Here is a 22688-nt window from a genome sequence, read left to right as displayed (position 1 = left end):
AGTACAGTGGTTGAGCACGCACTTACCGGACATGGTCTTACATTTCGACGAAGGTTCTAAGTTGCCGTGCTCTTAGTGGAGGCTATACGTCTGCCTGATACTGAACCCTCGTTCAAGTTTCGTACGTCAAAAATTTACCAAACTTCGAAAGCTGGAAGACACTACCGAACGTAAATATATTCAGGAACGAAAAACTAGAAACTTCTTAGAGTGCTACATTGTGAAACCTGAGACTTAGAAAAAAAAAAGGAAAAAAAAGAGAGACAATACAATTTTTTGTTCTAAGTCTCGGGTTTTACAATGTTGAGAGTTCACCAGCTCGCTTGCATTTTCTCTGTAATTTCTGTTCTTAAAGTTGTTGCCCTTCCTTTATAAGATTTAGAAATGTGCTATATTTTTAAACGATGCATTAGGCCTAAGTTAAGCATCTTACATTGTACCAAAGAATCCCGTAGACTATACTTCGTTTCAGCGCAAGTCCAGACGCACCCAACGTTACGCGCTCAAGAGACCAATCAGACGACGTTAAAAGGACACCATCATGGTGTTCGATATATTTCTGTATCCAGCTCTATCATCACTGGACCAATCATTACAGGGAAGGCCTGGTGACTTGCACTTTTGACACTCTTTGATTGGTCAAATTAGCTCGTACCGTCGGCTGCGTCTGGACTTAGGCTGAAACGAAGTATAAAGGACACAAAAAGGAAAACAAAGAAAACACCGTCTCGAACACGCATTCCTCAGTAACAGTAACAACCTTCATTATCAGCTTCTGAATATTTCAATGCAGGCTGGAACAAGACACCCAAGGCTTACTGAGCATTTACCTCAAAAATGGCAACAGGTAATACCGCAAATCTTCCTGTTTTATTAAATTTCAGCAACAAAAAGTTCTTCTGTCATTAGTTATACTTTTCCTGGCTTACTTTCCTAAAATCTTTTTCATCAAACCGGTACGAGCCATCAACTGGACTAGATAAAATCCAGAACGCCTGTCTCCGAAATACTTGCTTCTTGTTCAGGTTACTGATCTTCATGCCAATTAACTGCACCAAAGAAACTAAATGAAGCCTAGATGGCTTAATATTAATACTTTTGAGTAAATCTTAATATTAATCATACTAATTAAGTATGATCGCTTAGCACATCGCCTCAACGCCATTATTTCTGTAATCTTAAATTAAAAAGTGTTATATATACAGCTGGGAGGTGCAAGCTTAATAATGGTTTATGTTGTATCCATAATCTTTTTAGCTTCTAAGAAGTGTCCACCGCACTGCTCTAATAATTTTTTTTAACCCACAGCACTGTGGGCCTTGTCTCAGACTCTCAATTTCCTTCTGTGTAAGGTCTTTAATAACAAAGTTACGAAAACGCTTTTCTTTAAGCCATATTAGTAGTGGCTAGATTTGTGAACGCTTAGAGTAGGCTATTTTTCAAGTTAATTTTCAGAGTTTGTTCTTGTTTTTAGGTGAAAATTGCCCCGCTAACAAAAGTAAGGTTAGCTTGTCTCCTAAACAGAAAGAAAAGATTGCGCAAAGAAAGCTTGGCATTTAAGACTAACACAAACTGCGTATTATGGAGCCTAATTTTACAGTTTAAGCGTCACGACTATAAATCTGAAATTAGTTTGAAGTTTCTCGAACCGGAGGCAGATATGCTCACAAAGGAAATTCATTTATATTTACTTCAGAGCATGCTAAGTGTAATTATGATCAAAATACAGATACACACTTAACACCCAGAGTTCATGTTTTACATGTGATACGGTTAAAACGTTCAATATTCAAATGTCATTAGATCATTTCGAGAAATGCACACACATTGCATTCTGTGGAAGGCCACACACGCAGAGCTGCTATATTTTTAATTTATTAAAAATAATGTCGCTTGACTAGTCCTGTCTGAACTTGACGTGTTTCTTTTCGGGAAGTGCACAGAAGGTATCTTATCTTTATCGTAGGTCGATATTCCGAAGTGAAAACTTGTTTGTCTTCCGATAACCTATAAAGTACGCAGAGTCTCTGGTGTTTCAAGATGCGAGAAGACAATACAACAAAAGCACACACTCACCAGTCAACTCCTGCAATCAACCACTATATAACGTTGACATATATCCGTACAATACAGCGTAGATAAAGGAGGCAGACGAAAATCAACAGTTTTTGGTTTGACAAGCTCCGGTGCACCTCTTCTTGGAAAAGCGCAATGCGGGACACACAAATAAGTAAACTTATTTTTTCTCTCATAATGGCACGCTTCTTCTTACTCAATGAACTCCGTTGCTGTTCCAGTAGTTTAATCCCACATTCACGTGAACATAACTTACACTGAGAATTTTTATCCGCCATCAATAAATTTTTTCTCATACCATAGAATATAAAATATAAAAAATACGTTTTCTTTTCTAAAAATGCAATTGTACCATACACAACAGGATGGGAAACTGAGGCCGTAAGAAACATTCAATCTAGACCCAACATGTGAGTGTATGATGGGTCTAGATGGATATTCACCAACACACTCGTTTTCAATTATTATGCGAGTGCAATGTAGGCAGCCCTCATCAGTCTTACACGATGGACCGCAACGAATGATACGAGCAAATCTAGCAAACCCAGCGTTGTGAACGTATCACGTGAATAGGACACCCAGGGAATGGCTGCCCTCCTCCCAGAGGTCATGTGACGCAGAGGCAGCATGGGATTAGCTTCCACGGCTCGTCGCTTCTTCTGCGTTCCTTCGTGAAGTGAAACAGAGTCGTTATAAAACCAAGATGTGTTCTTTAGTCATCAAAGCTATTCTAGATAAAGCAGCATATCCCAATTCCCGGAACTTTCCAATCTAACTTCCCTGGATTCCCGTCGCGAACAGCGTCTTTATATTTTTTTTCATATTGTTGAATTAAAAACGACATCATCCAGAGCCACGTGCTGTAGGCTCCCTCGTAGTACCTGTGTAGTATCTGTGTCACTAGTACTACAACTACTACTACGTAAATTTTAAGGTTCCCTTTGATTCCACTAAAATAATCAAGCACGCACTTTTCTTTATGCCTGTTAAAAACTGTAATTTCTTAACTAGCAACCGAAAAGTGGTACAACTGCACTTCGCAAAAAGATGTCAGTTTTGCATCTACTTACTTACCCATGTTTTATTTTGTCGCCTAGTAATTTATGAAGGGCTATCGATTTCCGTGCTTTAGCTTGCTGGTTTAAATTTTGTTTCTTTTAGCAAATTTACTAGGAAATTATGCCATTGTATTTATAGTAGGCTTTTTGCTGTCTCATGCATCCTTAGGAGTTCCTTTTAAGACAGCAATCTTGAATTTAAATTTATAGTGAAGCGTTTAGTTCCGCATGAATAGATAAGCACGCCAACAGAAACAGAAAGCAATTAAATTCAAGAAATTAAGATATTCTAAACTACAGGGTGCCCTCGTGTCTGTGCAATTACGTATCTAGCCAGTTTTGAAACTTGTTGATAGAGCTAAAGTAGAATTTCGATGCCCGAAAACCTCGCTTACAACTACTTCCCGTCTATTAACGTACGAAGCTTTTCTTTCTCAGTGTGTACAAAGGGTAACTTAACAAAACACGCTACCCACTAATTTTCCTAATCATAGCAACCTCATAAAGAGTTTTACTTCGCTAAGTTGGTACGTGTTATTGTGAGGGGGGCGCAATGTATACTTATAAAGTGCCGTAGAGCTTTAAATTACAAACTCATACGTTTAGGTAGAAGTAGCAGGATTGTGAATATGTATCAACAATTTTAGCAAAACATCATCCTACAGTTTCAATTAACTTTAATTTACTGCAAATTTATACCTGGTCTTTGCTAGCTACGCTGAAAATAAATTTGTAGTAATCTATCATAACACAGATATGCTGTTATACTTCCAACGACGTCTCAAAATAACGTTTATCAGCCGCACCACTGGACAAGCAATTAAAACTTGAACTAAACCTGTCTAGAGGGACACAAATAAAAAACAATATTGCGTTATATGTGACAAAATTTTGTTTGCATGGGGACTGGTGTAATCGAAGGAAGTCACTTCGTCCTACATGCGAAGGTTGCAGAAATCAAGTAGTGAAGCTAAGACACCCCTGCACTTGTTCTACTGATTTAAACACAAATACAACGCATTGCAATTTTTTTTCGATGCAGGAATGCTGAAGTCATTATTAATCGGCGGTATTGCTGTGGCGATGGCTTTTGACAGTCAGGTTGACTCGTTCAGAATGCATCCGCTCTCTGATGAAATGGTGGAATACATCAACAAAATGAATACAAGCTGGAAGGTTTGTCGTCAGGAGGCACTCGTGTACATCCTGTTTTATGCCTCATCGTTTGAAGCTAGGGCACGGTTTTTGAGAACTAAGACGTACAGGGTCAAATACCATGGGATAGATACAACGCGCATTTTATGCAGGAAGAAAATTGAAATGCCCGATCATGTTATTATGGGATGCAAACGGCTCGGTCACCCAAGCACATCAGGCAGAGAGGCTAAACTTCTCAGCCTCCTGAGATTTGATGACAACTTTGAAACAAGACGTTTTGAATAAGTAAAGCTCAATAAAAGATAGTAAAAGTAATAGTGACTAAAATAATCGGGTAGATTAACTAAAATAATCGGTTCGGGTAGATGCTGATTAAGTTCGCTTATACATTATTTAATATGGTGCTAAAAATAATATTCGACTTGATTACGCAAGTCACCACCCAATGCAAAGAGAACAGCTACCATGCATCCATCCACCCGTTCACCCACATTTCCTTGGGAGATTAAATTATATTAAATAACCTGCATTTACGGTATTTTGATTGACCTGGTTCATTGATGACGTCTAAAATAGATAAGAAGTTGGTGAAAGCAACTAGTGTGCTGGGGTACGCTCATTAGTAGGGTAATGCCTTCCTCCGAGCACCTCCCATTAAAAAACACACCAATATAATGATACGCAGGGCCGCAGATTTATAATGCTTTCATACTTTGCCTTACGCAGGGCAATTTGTTTGCGTAAATAGCATTCATCGTAGCAACTCTCTCAAATGCAAGAAGTGCTAATTATATCGAAATATTAAAAAAAGTTTGATTTTTTAGATGGTAAAATTAAAGCTTAGGCTCGTTGGTGGAACATTCTTTCAAGGGGTGGGAACAGCGAACAAAAAGACGACCACAAAAGGGAGAAGTGTTCATACATCACCCTGACCTTGCAACTTGACTTATCACAACTGGCAATTCAGCATTCTATCTGGGTCTTTCGTGGGCGTCTTTTTTTCTCTCTGTTTACACCGTATAAAAGTTTTCTTTTTCCAATATACTCTTTCTTGAATGTCCAAGTTGACCTTGTTATCGTAAAGTTGTAGCTACTATTGTTTTACCATATTTTAAAATAGGTTTTCGTTTCTTTGTGAAGAACGATAGATAGTTAGGCGAGTTGGTGGGAATTCATTTAAAAAAACAGCGCGAAAAACAGACGAGGTCGGAGAAGAAACACACGGGGCTAGCGCTGAATATCAACTAAAATATTTTAATTGGAAAACACAAGAAAACGACCATTCATCTTTTGCAGTACGCCACCCGTCTGCCTATCACAAGGCAATTCATAGCAGCATGATGAAACGTGTTAAACGCGATAAAAAGTTATATGATGCTAGCCCAAATCCAAAAACGCCACCTCACTGTCCAACAGTGCCAAAGACGGTTGGCTGACACAAGAGGCTCCCACCCTTTTTATTTGGTATGCCTCTACTATTCCTCTAGATACTTGGTCCCTGTGCTGGAACAAAACTTCGGTGTCATTCAACTTGGCTCACACTTACAGTCGCGACAAGGCATCGCAAAATGAGAGTATTCACACCATACATGGGTAAATTACTTTCAAAATGTAATTTAATTACAATTACAATTACTTAGCTCCCAAAGTAGTTTAACTACAATTACAATTACTACTACGCGAAAGTAGTTCATTGCAATTACAAATTACTTTTCAAAAGTAATGCAATTACTTTACAATTACTTATTTCTGAGAGTTACCCACCTTGGGCCATATAACTGCAAACGAGTTATATGGCCGTATTGTATAAATGGTGTATAAATGTCACGCATTGTACTTTCCTTTTATGAAATTTGTTAAATGGATTATAGAACTTAATAGTTTGGAGTAATAAACTCTTGCGTTCTTATATTCTCAAAAAATAAAAATAAATGGCGACAAAATTCACAGGTGCGAAATGAATCTCCTTAGAGCTTATGCAAATGGTATTCAAGTCAAAGCAACAAAAAAATAAGCTTAAAAATAATACAAGGAAACAAATATTCGACAGTATTGGTACCATAAAACTCACGTAAAAATGACTAACAAGAGAAACTCGTAGATGACGTCAAACATTTAAAGAATACGACAACTTACGAAAACATTTCAGCCACGATGATTCGCTGCCTCTCCCTGTCTGTGGACTTGTAACAGGGTAACCGTAGCACGCGATTTGTGGTCGCTTCCACAAAACTAGTGTCACAATAGCAGCAACTCTATTGCCAGGGATTGTGGGTTAATTCAGTGCACGATAACACCCAAAAAGCTCCTGATATAGATAATAAATTTAGGATCGTCATGTAGCTAATCATTAGGGTAGCAATGATTGTATCGATGTTATGCGTCTCATAAAGAAGACCGATTTAAATTTAGCATGGCAAGAACAACCTAGAAAAATTCATGATACACTGCAAACGACTTTATTTTCGATTTCGCGAATCGCCTACAATTCGCGAAAAATAAGTTTCGCGAGTAATTCCGGTAAAATGTAAACACATTGGAATCTATATTGCGACCCCACCGCGTCGCAAAAATTAGAATCCGCGAAATATTGCAAAACTGCGGCCTCTTGGACGCCTCGATTTCATGATTTACTTGAGCGTGTTTCAGCTGGAAGATATAGACGAGCCATTATTATTTTTTTTTATAACTGTATATTCTTGAAAGTGACAAAAAAGTTGCCTACCTGCAAATGTTTTCGCAAATTGGAGGTCGCGTTTCGGTTTGTTGAATTTGTTTTCAGAGACGGTGCGGAGAGTTTGCACCTCACGATTACATTTTTACATTGCTGCTAATCTGTTTAAAGAATTTTTCGGAACAAGGCCCCGGCAGCCTTTCCTTTTCCATTGTAGATAAGACTGTTGCAGGTTCTCAATGCAAAACAGCACTGCGCGCCTCGGGACGGTTCCACAGGCCAGGACGAGAGGAGAACGCGTGGAGGGTCACGATAGAGGTGTAAAAACAAAGTGCAAGCCAAGCCCTCTATAAAAAAAAAAAGAAAAAAAAGAAGCCTTCACCGAACAACAAATGTAAAAACAAGCTCCCTACAGTCTAAAGCCGTGGTTTGTAAGTTTTGGAATCTCGTCCAATCGGGCTGACAAACGGTTGAAAGGGTTAGGTAGAGCGAACACTAAATAATGAAGATTTATGCAAAAAGATAGACGAGGATTGGGAGAAGGAAGAGCAGTGTAGCAACAACAGTTGGAAGTAAGGCAGGGTGAGTCGTGTTAATTAATGAGACCTGCTGCTTCTTTGCTTCTTCGCCTCGATGTTAGAGTAGCACGACTTACTGTTAGTGGTACCAACATACGAGATAGAGGAGAAGGACGTGAAAAAACTCATAAAGAAAAGAGAATAATTTCATGAACAAAAAAGTCCCCAAAGTTGACTGAAATATGTAAGCGAATATGCTAGCGGCGAAGACGTGTAAGGAGAACCTCGAACCTCCCCGCCTCGACCGGATGATGTGATCGGAGCCAGCTCGACTTCGACCCATGATCCCCCCGTGTGGGAATGAGAAATAAGAAAGACCCCTAGAAACAGGAGCAACAGGAAGCGAACGAGACGAAGAGTCAGATTCAACTACGAGAGAAACGAAAACGGACGCGAATGTAGCCCTCATTTATAAAATTATTTTTCAAATTCTTCATTAAATAGTTTTACAGTCTACAAAATCCTTCATTCCGTTCTATACCAGCCTCCCTTTCCCATCCCTCTTTTTTCTTTTTTGAGCAGGTTGGGAGACACTCTATCCCCTGTCGCTTTGGCTGTGCTGTCGTCTCCGTAGCCAGGGGGGAAAAGCGCCGCCGCCACAAAATCTTGCAAAAGTAATTGTAATTGTGCCTGAAATTTAGCAATTACTGAAGCTAGAAAGTAATTAAATTACAATTACAATTCCTTTAGCCAAAAGTAATTATTACAATTACAAATTACCAGGAGAAGTAATTAAATTACAGTAATTCAATTACTGTAATTGAATTACTACCCAAGTATGATTCACACCCCTTCAATGAACTCGGGTGCTCTCTTAAACGGATGTTCAAACAGCGCCCCGTTTGAACAATATACACCCGCCTGCATGAGAAAGGTCTCCTATACACTGCTCCAACGGTGAATGATACGAACAGTGTGCCATGCTTTACGGTGTACCCATGACTACTTGGATTTTCCAGCTTACTAACACGCCTTTCTATGGCGGGGCAAATCTGGCTCAGCCTGTTTTTCGTCGAAAGAACGACACTCACACCGTATCTTGCCGCGATTCCATTTAACCCGCGTGAAACGAGGTGAACGTAAGAGATAAAAGCCATCTTGTTTTTTTTTTTATTCCCTTCCAGCTCAGCGCAGTTTGTTGCTGCATTGGCTTTGATACTCTTCTTTACTTTTTCGCAGGCTGCGGTAATCACCGGAACTGGAAAACTTGCTTCTCGGAACCTAGCCATTTGGTCTAAAACGTTCGCCTTCATTTTGTGCTCGCGTGATTTTGATAGCGCATTCTGAACACATAATAAAGCCATACCGTTTTTTAACAGCTTTGAATGGGCGGACCGAAAATTGAGCAAAGACCTAGCGGTTTTGGGGTGGTGACCAACATACTGCTCTTGCTTGACATCGATAATGAGATCCAGAAACTGAATCTGGTGTCTTTTGGGGGTTTCGAACGTCAATTTTAGTCCGAATCCTGTTCAGTGAAGGTATTTAGCACGTTCTGGAGTGTCTGGCTGAAATCGGGTTTTTCTACGAATACAAGATAATCATCCACGTAACTAAAAAGTCTTCCAGTAAGTCTTGTTTTTAAGTGCTCGATTCACTTTTGCAAGACAAAAATACTACTCAGTACAGGGGCCACTCTCGACCCTAGGCACGCTCCAGATTTTTTAATCCAAACTTTGTCTTGCCATCCAATACAAGTGGACTTTAAATAAAAGGACAGTAAATCAAGAAAAATCTTCGATTGTTACATCGCATTGAGATCTGATGGCTATCTCCTCCATTCAAGTCCAAAATACATTCCTGTACGCTCCTCATGAGGTCGTCGTGGGGCGTAGAATAGCGCACGTCTTCAACGTCTATGCTGAATGCCTTCCAGCCTTTTTGGTTGTTGTCGTTCAGAAACTCAACGACAGCCAAGGATCTCGAGATGCTTGACACTGAGGTGGCGTTTTTGGATTTGGGCTAGCATCACATCATTTTTTATCGCGTTTAACACGTTCCATCATGCTGCTATGAATTTTCTCGTGATACTCAATTGAGGGACGTCCTGCCAAAGGTGAATGGTCGTTTTCATGTATTTTCCTATTAAAATATTTTAGTTGATCGTCAGCGCTCGTCCTGTGTGTTTCTTCTTCGTCCTCGTCAGTCTAGATGTTTTTACGCGAAACAAGGAACAATCACAAGGGAGTAGACACAGACAAGCTCAGAGTTCATCACAAGGGACTAGAGATTCTCCAATTGTCCCCGCGCCTGTTGATGTCTACTCCCGTGTGATTGTCCCTTGAGTCACGCAAAATCTTCTAGACTGCATCATGAACCAACTAGGCCAACAAGTTTTAATGGTCCTTGTCTATTTTTCGAGCTGTTTCCTACGATGAATTCGTGAAGAATTGCATAATTCCGGCAACGCCAGAATTTTTTTTTAAAAAATCTCTTTTTATGTGTAATTACTTCACTTTGGTAGGCGGGAAGAAATTTCGACAAATCTATCCCTATGAGTTACATCCGGGGCCTGATGGGAGTCCTTGAAGAAAGCAAGGAATCCCGCCTGGCAGAGCGCATCCATGCAATCCCCGAAGGTCTCCCCGACACCTTCGACGCCCGTCAAAAGTGGGCCAACTGCAAATCAATCGACCTCGTGCGCGACCAGTCAGCCTGCGGTTCCTGCTGGGTAAGAACCACAACAATGCAGACCCTCTTTTAGACCCTCCAGGAAATCAAGGCAGAAAACGTTCATCACCATCATCATCATCTATGGATATGGAATCTGCCAAGCTAATGGCAGCCTTTGTAAGACTGGTGAATGAAGGAGTTGAAAATACGTACTACCAGAACACCGGAGCACATGTATAAGTTCTAGATGTTAGCACAACACGACACGCGAATCAGAGAGAACGGCTACGTAAGCCTTTATTTCGGAGTGTGGGTCACTCTGTCTCTTGTCACGAGCCCGACTAAAGGGTCTTTTGATGGTGGAAATTTAATCGAGGGGCTTAAGGATCGCCACTTTTTATTGGTCAGTCCTTACTTTCACAAGATCGAAAATGAAACAAATCAAGAAATAATTATGAGCTGATCGAATAACCAAGCCTCAGCTGCCGTTGGCATGCGAAACTGACGGTGCCTGATGAAGTTTACAGTTACATGGCCGCCATTGGTTTGGCAACAGTGAAACTGCTTTTTGAGCCGCCAGATGGCACTGAGTATTGAAAAGGTTCTCTTGGGTACGAACTTGCTCTTTCTACAACAACTCATGTCTTTCGACATCATCACGCCGTGGCGGTAGCACTGCTGTGGAGTGAGGCATGACGGTAAGCCATGCTAAAACAAAAACAGATTGCTATGTGCGTAGTGGCAGTAATCGAGTAAAACGTCATGCTCACCGACCTTGCGCACATCACATTGTTTTGATATAGTCGTATTCCGAGCTTCTCCGTTCGCTTGACTTTTACTTTTGTTCATAGGGATTTTGTATTCCCCACGAAAGTACTCACATACATTTTGTTCGGAGTTCAGGACTAAGAAATTAAGTCGGGTGCTCTTTCTTTTTTTTTTTTTTTCTTCTTTTTTCATTACTATAATTTTGGAACCAAATGTAATAACTTCGTACAGAAAAAGTACGAAAAAGTACCCAAACAAACTAACGAGTAAAAGTAAGCTTGTTAAATATTAGGGAGTAATACATCAGAAATAAAGTGTAATATTTGGGTCCAATGTCGCGTAATGAATGTCCATCAGCATCGCTCTGCTTGCAAGGACAGCGTGAGAGATGCCTTGGCCAAGGTTGGTTATACCTCCCGCTACAGTGTCACGCGTACAGGGCAGTAAAATTTAGAGCATACTTTTCAGTTACATTCTGTGCTTTATGAAGAGAGCAGAGCGATGAAACTGGCGATTACACAGCGTCTCTTCTTGCCATCTTCTCGCAGGCTTTTGGTGCAGTGGAAGCCATGTCCGATCGAGTTTGCATTCACAGCAACGGACGCGTACAGGTCGACATATCCGCAGAAGATTTGATGGATTGCTGCGATAAATGCGGGTCTGGGTGAGGACGCAACAATTCATAACTATTTCTTGACACCAATAGTAACAAAAACGCTCGCCCAACCCCTCAGAACTCGATAGGTCGGTCCATACAATGTACTGGACACATGAATCGACGAGACTCCTCCATTGAATTGTTCAATACAAAAATAACTAGCCTCACGTTTCTTGCCTCAGCACCGGCGCTGCGAAAGCCGTTTAACACGTAACGAGCCATGTTGGGCCGTCGATGTGTACATTAAATAGTGCGTATTAGTAGCCTTCTTTGCCTAAGATGGAATCGAAAATTTCTTTTTGTGCCAATTTGTATGTTGACGTCCATACATGAAAGCTTTTAAATCGCTCTCGCAATTTGATACGCGAGACATGTAAGCGCTTTCGCGTTTACGGTTGATTCAATTAATGTATGCATTTCGAAACAATGGCCGCTTTGTTATGGTGCCGGGAACGCGTCTCCGACTGGTGCGTTTGCAGCGTCCAAAAACGATTTTGTTCAATTTTTGCTTGATGACGCCATAGATGTAGGACGCTGTCTCTGGTCGCGATCCTGGCGGTGTCACAGCAACGGCGGTTGCTGTGGCAGACGCCTGTTCTGCTGCACGTCGCTGTCCAGCGTGCCACTTTACGGAAGCTTTGGCAGATTGGTGAAGGGACGCCTGGACCCCGCGACGACAGCGACACTCGCGTTGGTCGCTCGTACTTTCTGTGGGAAGTTCTAACACCAACCGCCAGGATCGCGACATCCGCCGACACGCTATGCTGAATGCTGTAACATCGTTTGTTGCGCACTTCCGGACCAAATTCGATGGATGGGGCGGAATAGGACGGCAAACAGACCAGTCTAAGACGCGCCGTACTTTCAGTAGTTAGTAACCGATTCCCTCAGTTGCAGTGGAGGAGTATCAGCGGCAGCCTGGCAGTACTGGAAAGACGCCGGACTGGTTAGCGGTGGGCTCTACAACACCACCGACGGCTGCAAGCCCTACTCTCTTGCTCCGTGCGAGCACAGCTCCCAGGGTTCACTTCCCGAGTGCGTCGGAACTTTGCCGACGCCCAAATGTAAGCGGCAGTGCAGAGAAGGCTACGAGAGGAGTTACGACGACGACAAGTACTTCGGTGAGCTTTTGAAACGCCTATAAACACAACGTGTCTCCGAGAGGCATAGGTTGTCTTCCTGGATTCACTCGAAACCCCATAGAAGACGCATGACATCATCATTATGGTAAAACGCTTACCTACCCCAAGCGGCAAACGCCGATGCTTGACGAGAAACTCCGCATGCTAACGTCGCGCTAGTTATAACAGCTAGATTTACCACTGCAAAACGGGCTGGTGGTGATTTTGAAGCCCAATCGGTGCTTCGTGAATGCAGTATGCTTTGTTTCGCAACATGATGGACCGCGGAGGACGCTGCCAAACCCCTCCAATGTCGTGTGACAGTCATACGTACAAAAAACAAAGGGACGCGCAGAGCACCTATGCGGAGAGCAAGAAGCAGACGAACTTGCGCACAGCTGTCACGTGATACGTATACACAGAGCTGAATTGGCTGGTGTTGGTCGTAGCCTCCACTGCGCTTCAATGTAAGATGAAAAGGGGGTATGAGGGTGACATCTGGGGGGAAGAGGCGCTGCTCTTGTCTTCTATAGTTGGTATTCACTCAATCCCCAGCCAGTTTATATCTAAACGGGTATTGTACAGGGATGGTGCCTAGAAAGCGTCTTATTCTGGTGTGTTGACCGTACTATCCCGCCTAAGTATCGAAAGTGGATCCGAACTGGCAACACTGCAAAGCAGGAGCCGGCGTGTCACGCTGTCGGATGTCCCAGTCGTGGCGGTTTAGTTGTAAAAAGGCTCACGAAAGGGGCGAGCGCGGACGGAAGGGTCCCTGTCGTCGACGCGTCCCATCTCGAGTCGGTTTTTGTTTCCGACGACTGTCTGGCTAGAGAACGACCTCCAGCGGCACAGCGTCTGCTGTCTCCACCTTCGCTGCTTTCTCACCGCCAGGATTACGACAGAAAATGGAGTGACACATTTATGTCGTCATCAGTCGCAATGCGAGGGACCACTCTTGAGGACGCGCTGTATAAACAAAGCCAGTCGGAGGCGCGCTTCAGGCACCGTAGTATACAAGCGTTCAAGTCACGTATCCCCACTACGTAAGGTTCGAGACCCCACGTTGTCAGTGTTCTGCGGTGGCTGCTCATCTACAGGGTGAATCGGTGCCACCAAAGCTCGACACGTCAAGCCGTAGAGGCCGCGGCTTCGCGCTGGCGCCGCGACTCAAAATTCAAATTCACGCAAATAAACAAAAAATATATATATTATATTCAAAGAAGTTTTGTAAGCTGGTAATTTTATTACAATTTGTAAATTTAAAGGTTAAAACTTACCTGTGAAATATACCTTTGACAAAAATTTTATATTGTTACGGGCAGGCGCTGATTTTTGCGGCCCAATTTAGACCCCCCCCCCCCTCCCAGTAGCCTCGTTATTTCAAACAACCTTATTATAACTATGTTCTTGTATTTCTTCTGCATTGTTCCAGCCAAAAACGTCTACTCAATAAACGGTTCCGAAAAACAAATCCGCACTGAAATTTTCAGAAACGGACCTGTGGAAGCCGAGTTCACAGCTTACGCCGACTTCCTGAGCTACAAAAGCGGTAATAAAAATATCTTAATTCGTCTGCACAAATTCGGAATGTGTCGGTAACTATCGTAATTGTACTAAGAACGTCGCAAACCTGCCGACGATTGAGTTCGACCAAGGTTCCAGTTTATCAAATTTCTAAAACATTTTTTTTTTAACTTCAACTGGGATCTATATATTACGTGCATGCACGCAAAAAAAAAAATAATAATAATAAACGAGTGGGCACCACTTGGCGTAAAAGAGTTGCCTAAGTTTTTTTTTTTTTTTTTTAATTCTGTAAATAATAGAAACACGCACGGTTGCATTCGTATTATGTGAAAACATAAGTTATTATTCTCAAACATGAAAAAAAAATTCTTTTTTTTTCACTCATATATTTTTATGGAAGTCGGGCAACGCTGTTTAAGAAGTCGACATTTGTCAAATTTTGTCAAATTTTGTCAAAAGTTGGAAGGTTCGGCGAACGATTCGATTCTCGAGGTTCGACAAAATATTTGGTAAATACTCCTAATTGTTACATTCAAAGGAATCGCCTAGCGACCAGTCTATAGTGACTGAAATGGCGAGAACGACAGGGAGGAGCTTTAGTTGTCCCGCCTCCGCGAGCTTTCTCCCTTCGATAACGCTTCGACGTCTCGTAAGACTCGATAGTGCACTCGCTGTCAAAGCATGGCGGAAGCATAGCCTCCTCTATACTTACTAAACCTAGCAGTTTGACGACATAGCCACAGAGTGACCGGTCGCAGATTTGGAACGCGAGGATCTGGTAGCACAGAGAATCAAAGAGCCATTTCTCGGAGAACCTGGACGTCAGCGCACAGCTTTTGCAACGGCGAGGACCAAAAACACACTTGTTCGCTCGGGAGAAGTGTGTTTCAGCTCCTCGCCGCAGCGGGGCGCCAGTCACGTGGCTCTCCTCTCATCCGTCGTGTGCCGCTCCACCTTTTCCATTTCGGCAGCCGCTTCTCGTGGCGATATGCAAGGCTTTGTCAGTATATAGGAGGCTGGGCAGAATTCAACGAGCGCGTGCTGAAGGCCCTGGCGCCCTGGCGTTCCAACACCATGTCAGTGACTATAAACTTGAAGCTCTCAGGTTTTAAGACGTACACCTGGCGAGCGAAATCTGGTATTTTCAAGCCCCGATACCGCTGTGCCTCGCGTTGCGTCCTTTCAACACGCCCGTGAACAGACGCTGAGGGACGTCGAGAGACGCTGGTATGCGTCGGCGGATCGTACATGAACCATGGGTCGCTAGGACGCCGCTTTACGTCAGCATTACGGAGTTTTCGTAGACCGCGTTTCTCATTCCGCTAAGCCCTCCGCAAAGAAAAAACCGCCACTGCGCCGATGGTCTTGGCTGTAGAGTTTCAGGTATCGTAGTGGGTTGCGGAGATCGTTGCGGGACGGCAAAAACATCCTTCCCTATTAAGTGGTCGCATTTCGAGGAGAGGCGCCTGTTTTGTGGTCGCGTCTCGTGGACGCTAGGGCGCTCGCTGACCAAGCCAAACAGGCCTACTATAGGTCTTGAGACCCGAGCCGGCGTTCATGAAATGGTGCCTCGCTTGTTCAGGAGTGTACCAACACCACAGTAGGGACATCATCGGCCGTCATGCAATTCGAATCCTCGGATGGGGCTCGGAGGATAACAATCCCTACTGGCTCCTCGCCAACTCATGGAACGAAGACTGGGGTGACCATGGTAAGCGATTTTCGAAAATAAACTGCGCTGAGATCTTACATACTGCTACATTCTGATTAGAGTCAGTATAGTAAGCAACACTTCAGAGTAACGACAGTTTAGCCATCTTGGTGCTTAAATGATTGCTGCCGGTCATTTTAAGATTGACCTGAAATTGCAGTAAACACTTTTCCGTCCTACAGGAACGTTAAAATAGTCTGTGGAAGAGCAAAAGGACATCGCCTGAGCTTCCTGATACTAGAAGCTCAGGCCTGATCACAACGACCACCAATTCTACCCGCTCTGCACTAAGCACTAAAATGTCGGTGCCCACATAAGCGACAGGGAATGGAGTGCCCGTACTCTCAGCATAACGTGTTCAGTAGCTCTAGTTGTGACTTCAAACATCGCAACAAGTGATGTCGAGAACTTGCCGAGGTTCGAGTTCGACCAGCTTTAACTTTTTTGATCTTCCAAGGAGTTGGACAAAAATTTGAGTGAAGTTTAACTTTTGTGCGCATGCGCGAAAATTGAAAACGAGCTAAAACCACCTGGCGGAGGGCAACTGCAATATTTGTTGGATGTATTAATTCACTGGTTCGCGTTACTAACTAACGAAACTATTAAAAGTACAAAGCGCGACACTGTTAGCGCGAACAAGCGACGGCCGGTTTTTCCAGTTTTTTCTCGTTGAACCAAGGGATGTCATCCAAGTTATTATTGCTACGGAAAGAGCTCATTTAGTTCTATAATGTAAGCGGTAAGATGTTGTGCTCGCTAATACTATTTAGAAGTAAAACGCGAAAATGCGCCGATGTCGTGTTCGCGCTAACAGTATCGCGATGTGTACAAATTTCCGCTTTTATATCCTGTAAACATTGGTAATTATTTTGTACAATACGAAATACACAACTCTAATTTCTTCCCCAAAACTCGAAATTGTATGCAGAAGCCGGGCAGCACTGTCTCTAAGTCGAACTTCGTCGAACTTTTCAATGAGGTCGAAGGTCCGCCAAACCAGTCGGACCTCGAGATTCGACGTAGGAAACGAGACAATCCCAAGTAAAGCCGGAAATAAAGGTCGCGGTCGAGGGGAACGCCCCCAAGAGTGTCCAAAGCAGCTGTTGGCGTCAAATCAGCTGTCCTTACCGTCCAATAGCGTCTTTTCATTTTGCTCAAGCCGCCTCGGTGGCTCCGAGGCGAGAGCGCCGGCCTACGGATCCCCAGGTGACGGGTTCGAATCCCGACCGAGGTGCCCGCAATATGACGGAGGCTTATTGCGGAGAAGGCGCCGTGTAACCGAGCTTTCGGTTGCACGTCAAAAGATCCCCAGGTGGTCGAAATTAATCCTCAGTCCTCCGCTGGGGCGTGCCAGACGCCCGTCGTAGGTTTGGCACGTAAAACCCCCAAATTCATTTTGCTCAGTTTTAGTCACTATTGTGGGCGTGTCCCTACGAACCGGAAGTCTCCCTCTGGTGGCGTCATGTCGCCTCCAGAAGCTTCCTACATCCATGCCTAATCATAACATCGACCAAAGAAACGGACGCGCCTGTCACCAGGAGTAATACAAAAAATTTAAAAATATATAAAAGTACGTCAGGCAACACACGAGACAAGCGCTTTTTTTTTTTTTTTTGAAAACAACAACAACATGTTTTTGTCTTACATGTTTGTTCTTTTGGTTCTTTTTGTGTTAAAAAATAATTATCGGGTGTGATCAACTTCATGTTGGGTCTGTGCAAATTTTAAGCAATAGATTTCGGTTCCATAAGGATCACAGCTTAGATAACATTTTTTATATACGTCATAAAATACGCAACAAGTTTTATATTCGTAACTGTTATCAAGGTTCCTTCTAATTGACCATTCTCGAAAGTCCACCAAGCAACACTGGTGGGCGCCATTTCTTGTGCAAGAAGCTTGTGATTGGATCCGAGTTTTCACCAAACACTGACACAGCACTTTTTTTTTGTGTGTGTACGAGTTGAGCCGAGTTCACTCCGAACGACGCTGCAACCCTCGTATCCTAGGCCTATCTCAGAGCACGTGACCAGATAATGGCGGTCTCGGATAATTGGTGCAGCAGTTACTAGGTGGCGCGCACTTTTGAAAAGGGTCTATCGTGACCTCGTTTGCTTGAATGTCTGTTTGACAGGTGCACCTCTCCCAACGTCTATGCAATGACATTTTAGTTACGTTTTCTCAGTTATGAAGGTCTTCAATTTCCCATATTCTTAACAAAAGATTTCCGCGTAAAGTTCAGATGAACGTACACTCTCAAGAAAAAAGGGTGTCAAAAGGTGTATTCTTACACCCCTTGTCCCATATAATACACCCCCCAACTTCAATTCGACATACACCGCCCTACAGTCGAACAGACGTCCCCAAACTTTACGAGGGGCTTGATAGCCGTGTGGTACAACTTATTAAAATAGCTAATGTAGGTTTTACGGAACACGAAAAAAATAATCGGGAATTTCTTGGCCCTACTGTAAAAACTCGGTGTTTTCATTATGTGGTCTTTGGTATGTACTTTAGCTATTTAAAAAGTTATATCGCACCGTTATCAAGCCCCTCGTAAAGTTTCGGGCCTAATGTTCGACTGTAGGGCACTGTACGTCGTATTGAAATTCTGGGGTGTATTATATGGGTGTAAGAATACACCTTTTGACACCCTTTTTTCTTGAGAGTGTAGTATTTCTGAGGTGAGTATGTTATCCCTGTGAACTCGGAAAACCGTTTAACCAAAGCTGAACCTTTTATCACAGTTTGATCTTGTCGTCGACCATTATTACTTAAATAAATAGTCAGAGTGCAGGCGAGCTGGTGTAAGTTGAACATGATTGTAGACCTGAGACTGGGGCAGAAAAGAGAAAACAACAGAAGGTAGAACAAGAAGAGGCAACGTCTCAATCTTTTTCTACCTTCTGTTGTGTTCTCTTTTCTGCCCCAGTCTCAGGTTTACAGTCATGTTCATTATAACTTGTCATGTACATTTGCACCATATTATCTCAGATCGTAGTCTAACATTTTCGAATTAAAAGAAAAAACCGTAAACTTTTGACATGGCGCTTTAATTGATGCAAGTAAGATGCTATACTAATTTAGTTTTTTCTAACTTTTTGTCAATTTTAAGGTTACTTCAAGATGCTCCGAGGCGTCAACGAGTGCGATATAGAGTCGTTCGTCAACGCTGGCATTCCGAAACTTGATTGAGCCGAATAAATTATTTTGAAGAACTGCAATGACTGGTCCACAGTCCGTGTTTAGTTTCATGATTCCTGGCTATCTCGGTGTGCTGGTTCATATTATTGAACAAAAAATTATAATCGTAAAAAATAAGAGGTGTGTTGGCCTTTGTTGCTGCACTAGCTTTTCGGTATATTTATACCTGGGGTTATACGACCAGTTGCGCAATTCCACAAAAAAAAAAAGTATACAGGCATAACTTCCTTTTAAACACTTGAAGGGTGAATTAGTCAACGAAGGTGTTTCCAAAATGTAAATGTAAAAATACCGGAAATGCAGATAATTAAACGTTATAAACTTATTCAGTAGCACGGTCGCATATCAGCTGTTTTAGATAGTAAGGACAAGGACTGTAATACTAAATTGCAGCAACACAGCTGATATTTTTAGCAAATACTAAAAGTCCCCCTCCCTTCCTATACTCCGTCGGGGCCCTATGGTGGACTAGGACCCGAAGGCGGGCGGGCGGAGCACTACCTCAGAAAAGCTTGCATCCGCATTGCAAAAGAGTGCGCGAGGGAAATTCCGATACGCAGAGTACGAAGAGTATTAATCTTACGCATATAGTTCTCTGTAGTGATCGCGCGGTGTTTTATATTCGCAAAGAAAAGGTAAATGGTATTTAGTTTCGCAAACGTTAATTTGATGCCATATTTTGTAAACATGTCAACTGGTTAAACAACACTGGTATAAATCCGTCTTGCCTGAGCCATAAGAACTAGGGCTGGGCGTCGACGACAACCTTTAACCAGAATAAGAATCAGTTTATTTTTCGTATATATGAATGGACGACAGGGGCAGGGGCAAAAAGCCAACACATTGGCTTGACTGGGACCCACCACCGTTTCATTGGCAGAGGAGGATAAGCGAATTGTCACAAAATGTAAACAAATTCGATAATCATGCAACAGGAAGACGAGTGAGAAAAGAATGTAGACACCTGTAACCAGGAAATAGAACACTGATATCATAAGGCATTAGACAAAAAGAAGTGATCTACAGAAATATATTTTTGATGGCACGAGGTGTTAGTGTTTCTATTGTGAAGTTGTTGCTCTTTAGATTGTTCAATTATGATGGGAGGCGGTACATCAACATCTGCGTTTCATAGTTGTTCTGTTGTATGGTACCTTCCAGACATTCTCAGTAGGAGTAGGATAAAAATGTATACTTCGTGCTTGACCAGCAATTTCTTCAAATAAAGGAGTTCAGTTTAATTCTCGCTGAGTATCTTAAAATTACTGTGTAGTCACACAGGTTAATAACTGGAATGATATACAGAGTCTTAATAAAGGGACTGTGTATGAGAATCATATGGGGCATTGACGATACTCCGTATGACCTTTTTCTGAGAGACATGAAGATGGTTTATGTTTGTTAATGGTTCCCCAAACCAGATGAGAATAATTTAGAAGTCAATAAAATGAATAGTAGTATAAGGGGAGTTTAATTTTTGCTGGAAGGTCGAAGCGAAGCCTGTTAATGCCAATGGCTTTCGAAATCCTGCGAATGAGACTTTCAATGTGAAAATCCAATGACACTCCTGAAAAATTACGCCTAGGGTTTTAGTACTAGGTACTATCGCAAAGATGGAGGGCCCAATAACAAGGTTGTAGTCGAAAACCATAGACTTATTCCTGGGTTTAAAGAGCACTGCCTTAGTTTTGGAAGTGTTAATAGGGAGTATATTTACAGAGCTCCATCTGTGAAGCGAGTCAAGGGTACAATTTGCGACTTACGCGAGCTTTTTCTGATCTTGCGCAGAAAATATAAACTAGTGTCATCGGCATATATAACAAAAGTTGCCTCCGTACTAATTTTGACAATACCACTGATATATATATATATATATATATATATATATATATATATATATATATATATATATATATATATATATATATATATATATATATATATATATATATATATATATATATATATATATATATATATATATATATATCAGTGGCGAAGGCCGGACTCCGGCCGAAACGTCGAAGATTAAATCGTCCGTTGTTGCTGTTTTCACTAAGGGTTTTTTCTTCTCAGTTATATATGTATATATATATATATATATATATATAAAGTAGAGGACCCAGTATACTTCCCTGAGGAACACCGGAAGTTAATGATTGTTAACCTGAACGCTGACTGTTGATGACAGCACACTGTGTACGAAATTTTAAGTATGAAGCCACAACGTCAAGAATTACCCCACGAAAGCCGTAAAACTCAAGCTTTTTAAGTAGAGTGATATAATTGATGCGGTCAAACGCCTCTGAAAAGTCCACAAATATACAGAGAGTGGCACACTTTTCTTCAAATGACTTCAAAATTATTTCTTTCTGTGTTAAGAAAGCGAGTCCAGTCCAACGCCCCCTTCGAAAGCTATACTGCGAGGGGGTCAGAAGAGAGAATTGGTTGCAAAACGAAGAAATTCTGGTGTGGGTGAGTTTTCCCAGCGACTTAAAGATAACGGGTAAAATGGAGGTAAGCCTGTAATTGGATTGATCATTCTCGTCGCCACATTTAGAAATAACCGCCACCTTGGCAATTTGCATTTGAAGCCGAAAAGTACCCTGAAAAATTGCAACATCGTAAATGTGGGATAATAGAGGTGCTAAAAAGTCCAGAACATATTTGACAGGTATAATTTGAATATCGTCACTGATGCTTATTTTATTATTCCATTGACGATATTTCAGTGAATATTGTAATTGAAATATCGTCGCGGTTGTGACCAGACGCGCCACTGCGACTTTCTTCACACAAACCAGAACTAGCGGACCGACACTGCCGACCCAGCCGACCCGTCTCCGCCCTGCCGTCACCGCCGTCACGTGTACAACCAGCAGAACTCCGGTGAGTCCGGCGCATCCGAAACCGACGAGACAATGACCGTTGCTCCCCTAATGCATTACCCTCGCTTCACAGTACGGAAAGGCGACAACACACCACGTTCTGCGGCGGCCACTTTCGTAGGGGTAGTTCCATACGCACGACGGTGCTGGCCTCTACGGTATTTCTCCGAACGCCGGCAGAGCGGACAAAGCGCTACCGCTAGTCCGTTCTAGGATAGAATACACTGCAGTTACCATAGCAGGCGTCCGGGGCGTTGAGCGACGGGAAGCGACTATAGTGCTGAGTGAGGGGGGGGGGGGGGGGGGGGGGGGGGGTTTCATTACACGGTTCATTTGTTTCCCGAAACCTAATTTTGTGACACAAGATTCGCCAACAAGATGCATCGTGTGAATAGACCGTTAGGCACTGCTTTCTATACGCTAGAACCGCGGGACCGTTCTTGCCCACGCGGTCGCCACACTTGCTTTTCTAGCCGACCACATCGGGGGTTTTGTCTTTGAGAAAGAAGTGCCCGTAGTAGCCTTCGGTTTTCTTCGTCTTCGTTTTAATATGTGTTAGACGCTAACGAAGGATCTTCAAACCTTTGCGGAGCAGCCCTAGTTTCAGTGGGAAACACAGTGTAACTTAGATGCATAATTCTGCCGCGACCCAAG

The 22688-nt window shown here is 42.6% G+C and overlaps 1 protein-coding gene across 1 annotated transcript; it reads left to right on the top strand.

Moving 5' to 3' along the window:
• Positions 1–4178: 4178 nt before the first annotated feature.
• On the top strand, positions 4179–19149 carry LOC8051174 (cathepsin B-like). The gene is made up of 7 exons (XM_029966569.4): positions 4179–4310; positions 10009–10215; positions 11474–11589; positions 12475–12704; positions 14137–14253; positions 15814–15942; positions 19058–19149. The coding sequence occupies exons 1-7, from the start codon at positions 4179–4181 to the stop codon at positions 19135–19137; spliced, it is 1011 nt and encodes a 336-aa protein (XP_029822429.2). The 3' UTR covers positions 19138–19149.
• Positions 19150–22688: the final 3539 nt, after the last annotated feature.

The sequence above is a fragment of the Ixodes scapularis genome, unplaced genomic scaffold (genome assembly GCF_016920785.2).
Source record: "Ixodes scapularis isolate PalLabHiFi unplaced genomic scaffold, ASM1692078v2 PGA_scaffold8__174_contigs__length_109621045, whole genome shotgun sequence".
Taxonomy (NCBI): domain Eukaryota; kingdom Metazoa; phylum Arthropoda; class Arachnida; order Ixodida; family Ixodidae; genus Ixodes; species Ixodes scapularis.
The sequence above is the reverse complement of the archived record's forward strand: the minus strand, read 5'-3'. Positions and strand labels throughout refer to the sequence as shown.

Bases quoted from the DNA above. Each gene is read 5' to 3' on its own strand.
- LOC8051174 (XM_029966569.4), top strand. From the start codon at position 4,179: ATGCTGAAGTCATTATTAATCGGCGGTATTGCTGTGGCGATGGCTTTT. The intron at 12,705-14,136 runs GTGAGCTTTTGA...GCATTGTTCCAG, and splicing joins CGACGACGACAAGTACTTCG to CCAAAAACGTCTACTCAATA. The intron at 15,943-19,057 runs GTAAGCGATTTT...GTCAATTTTAAG, and splicing joins CGAAGACTGGGGTGACCATG to GTTACTTCAAGATGCTCCGA.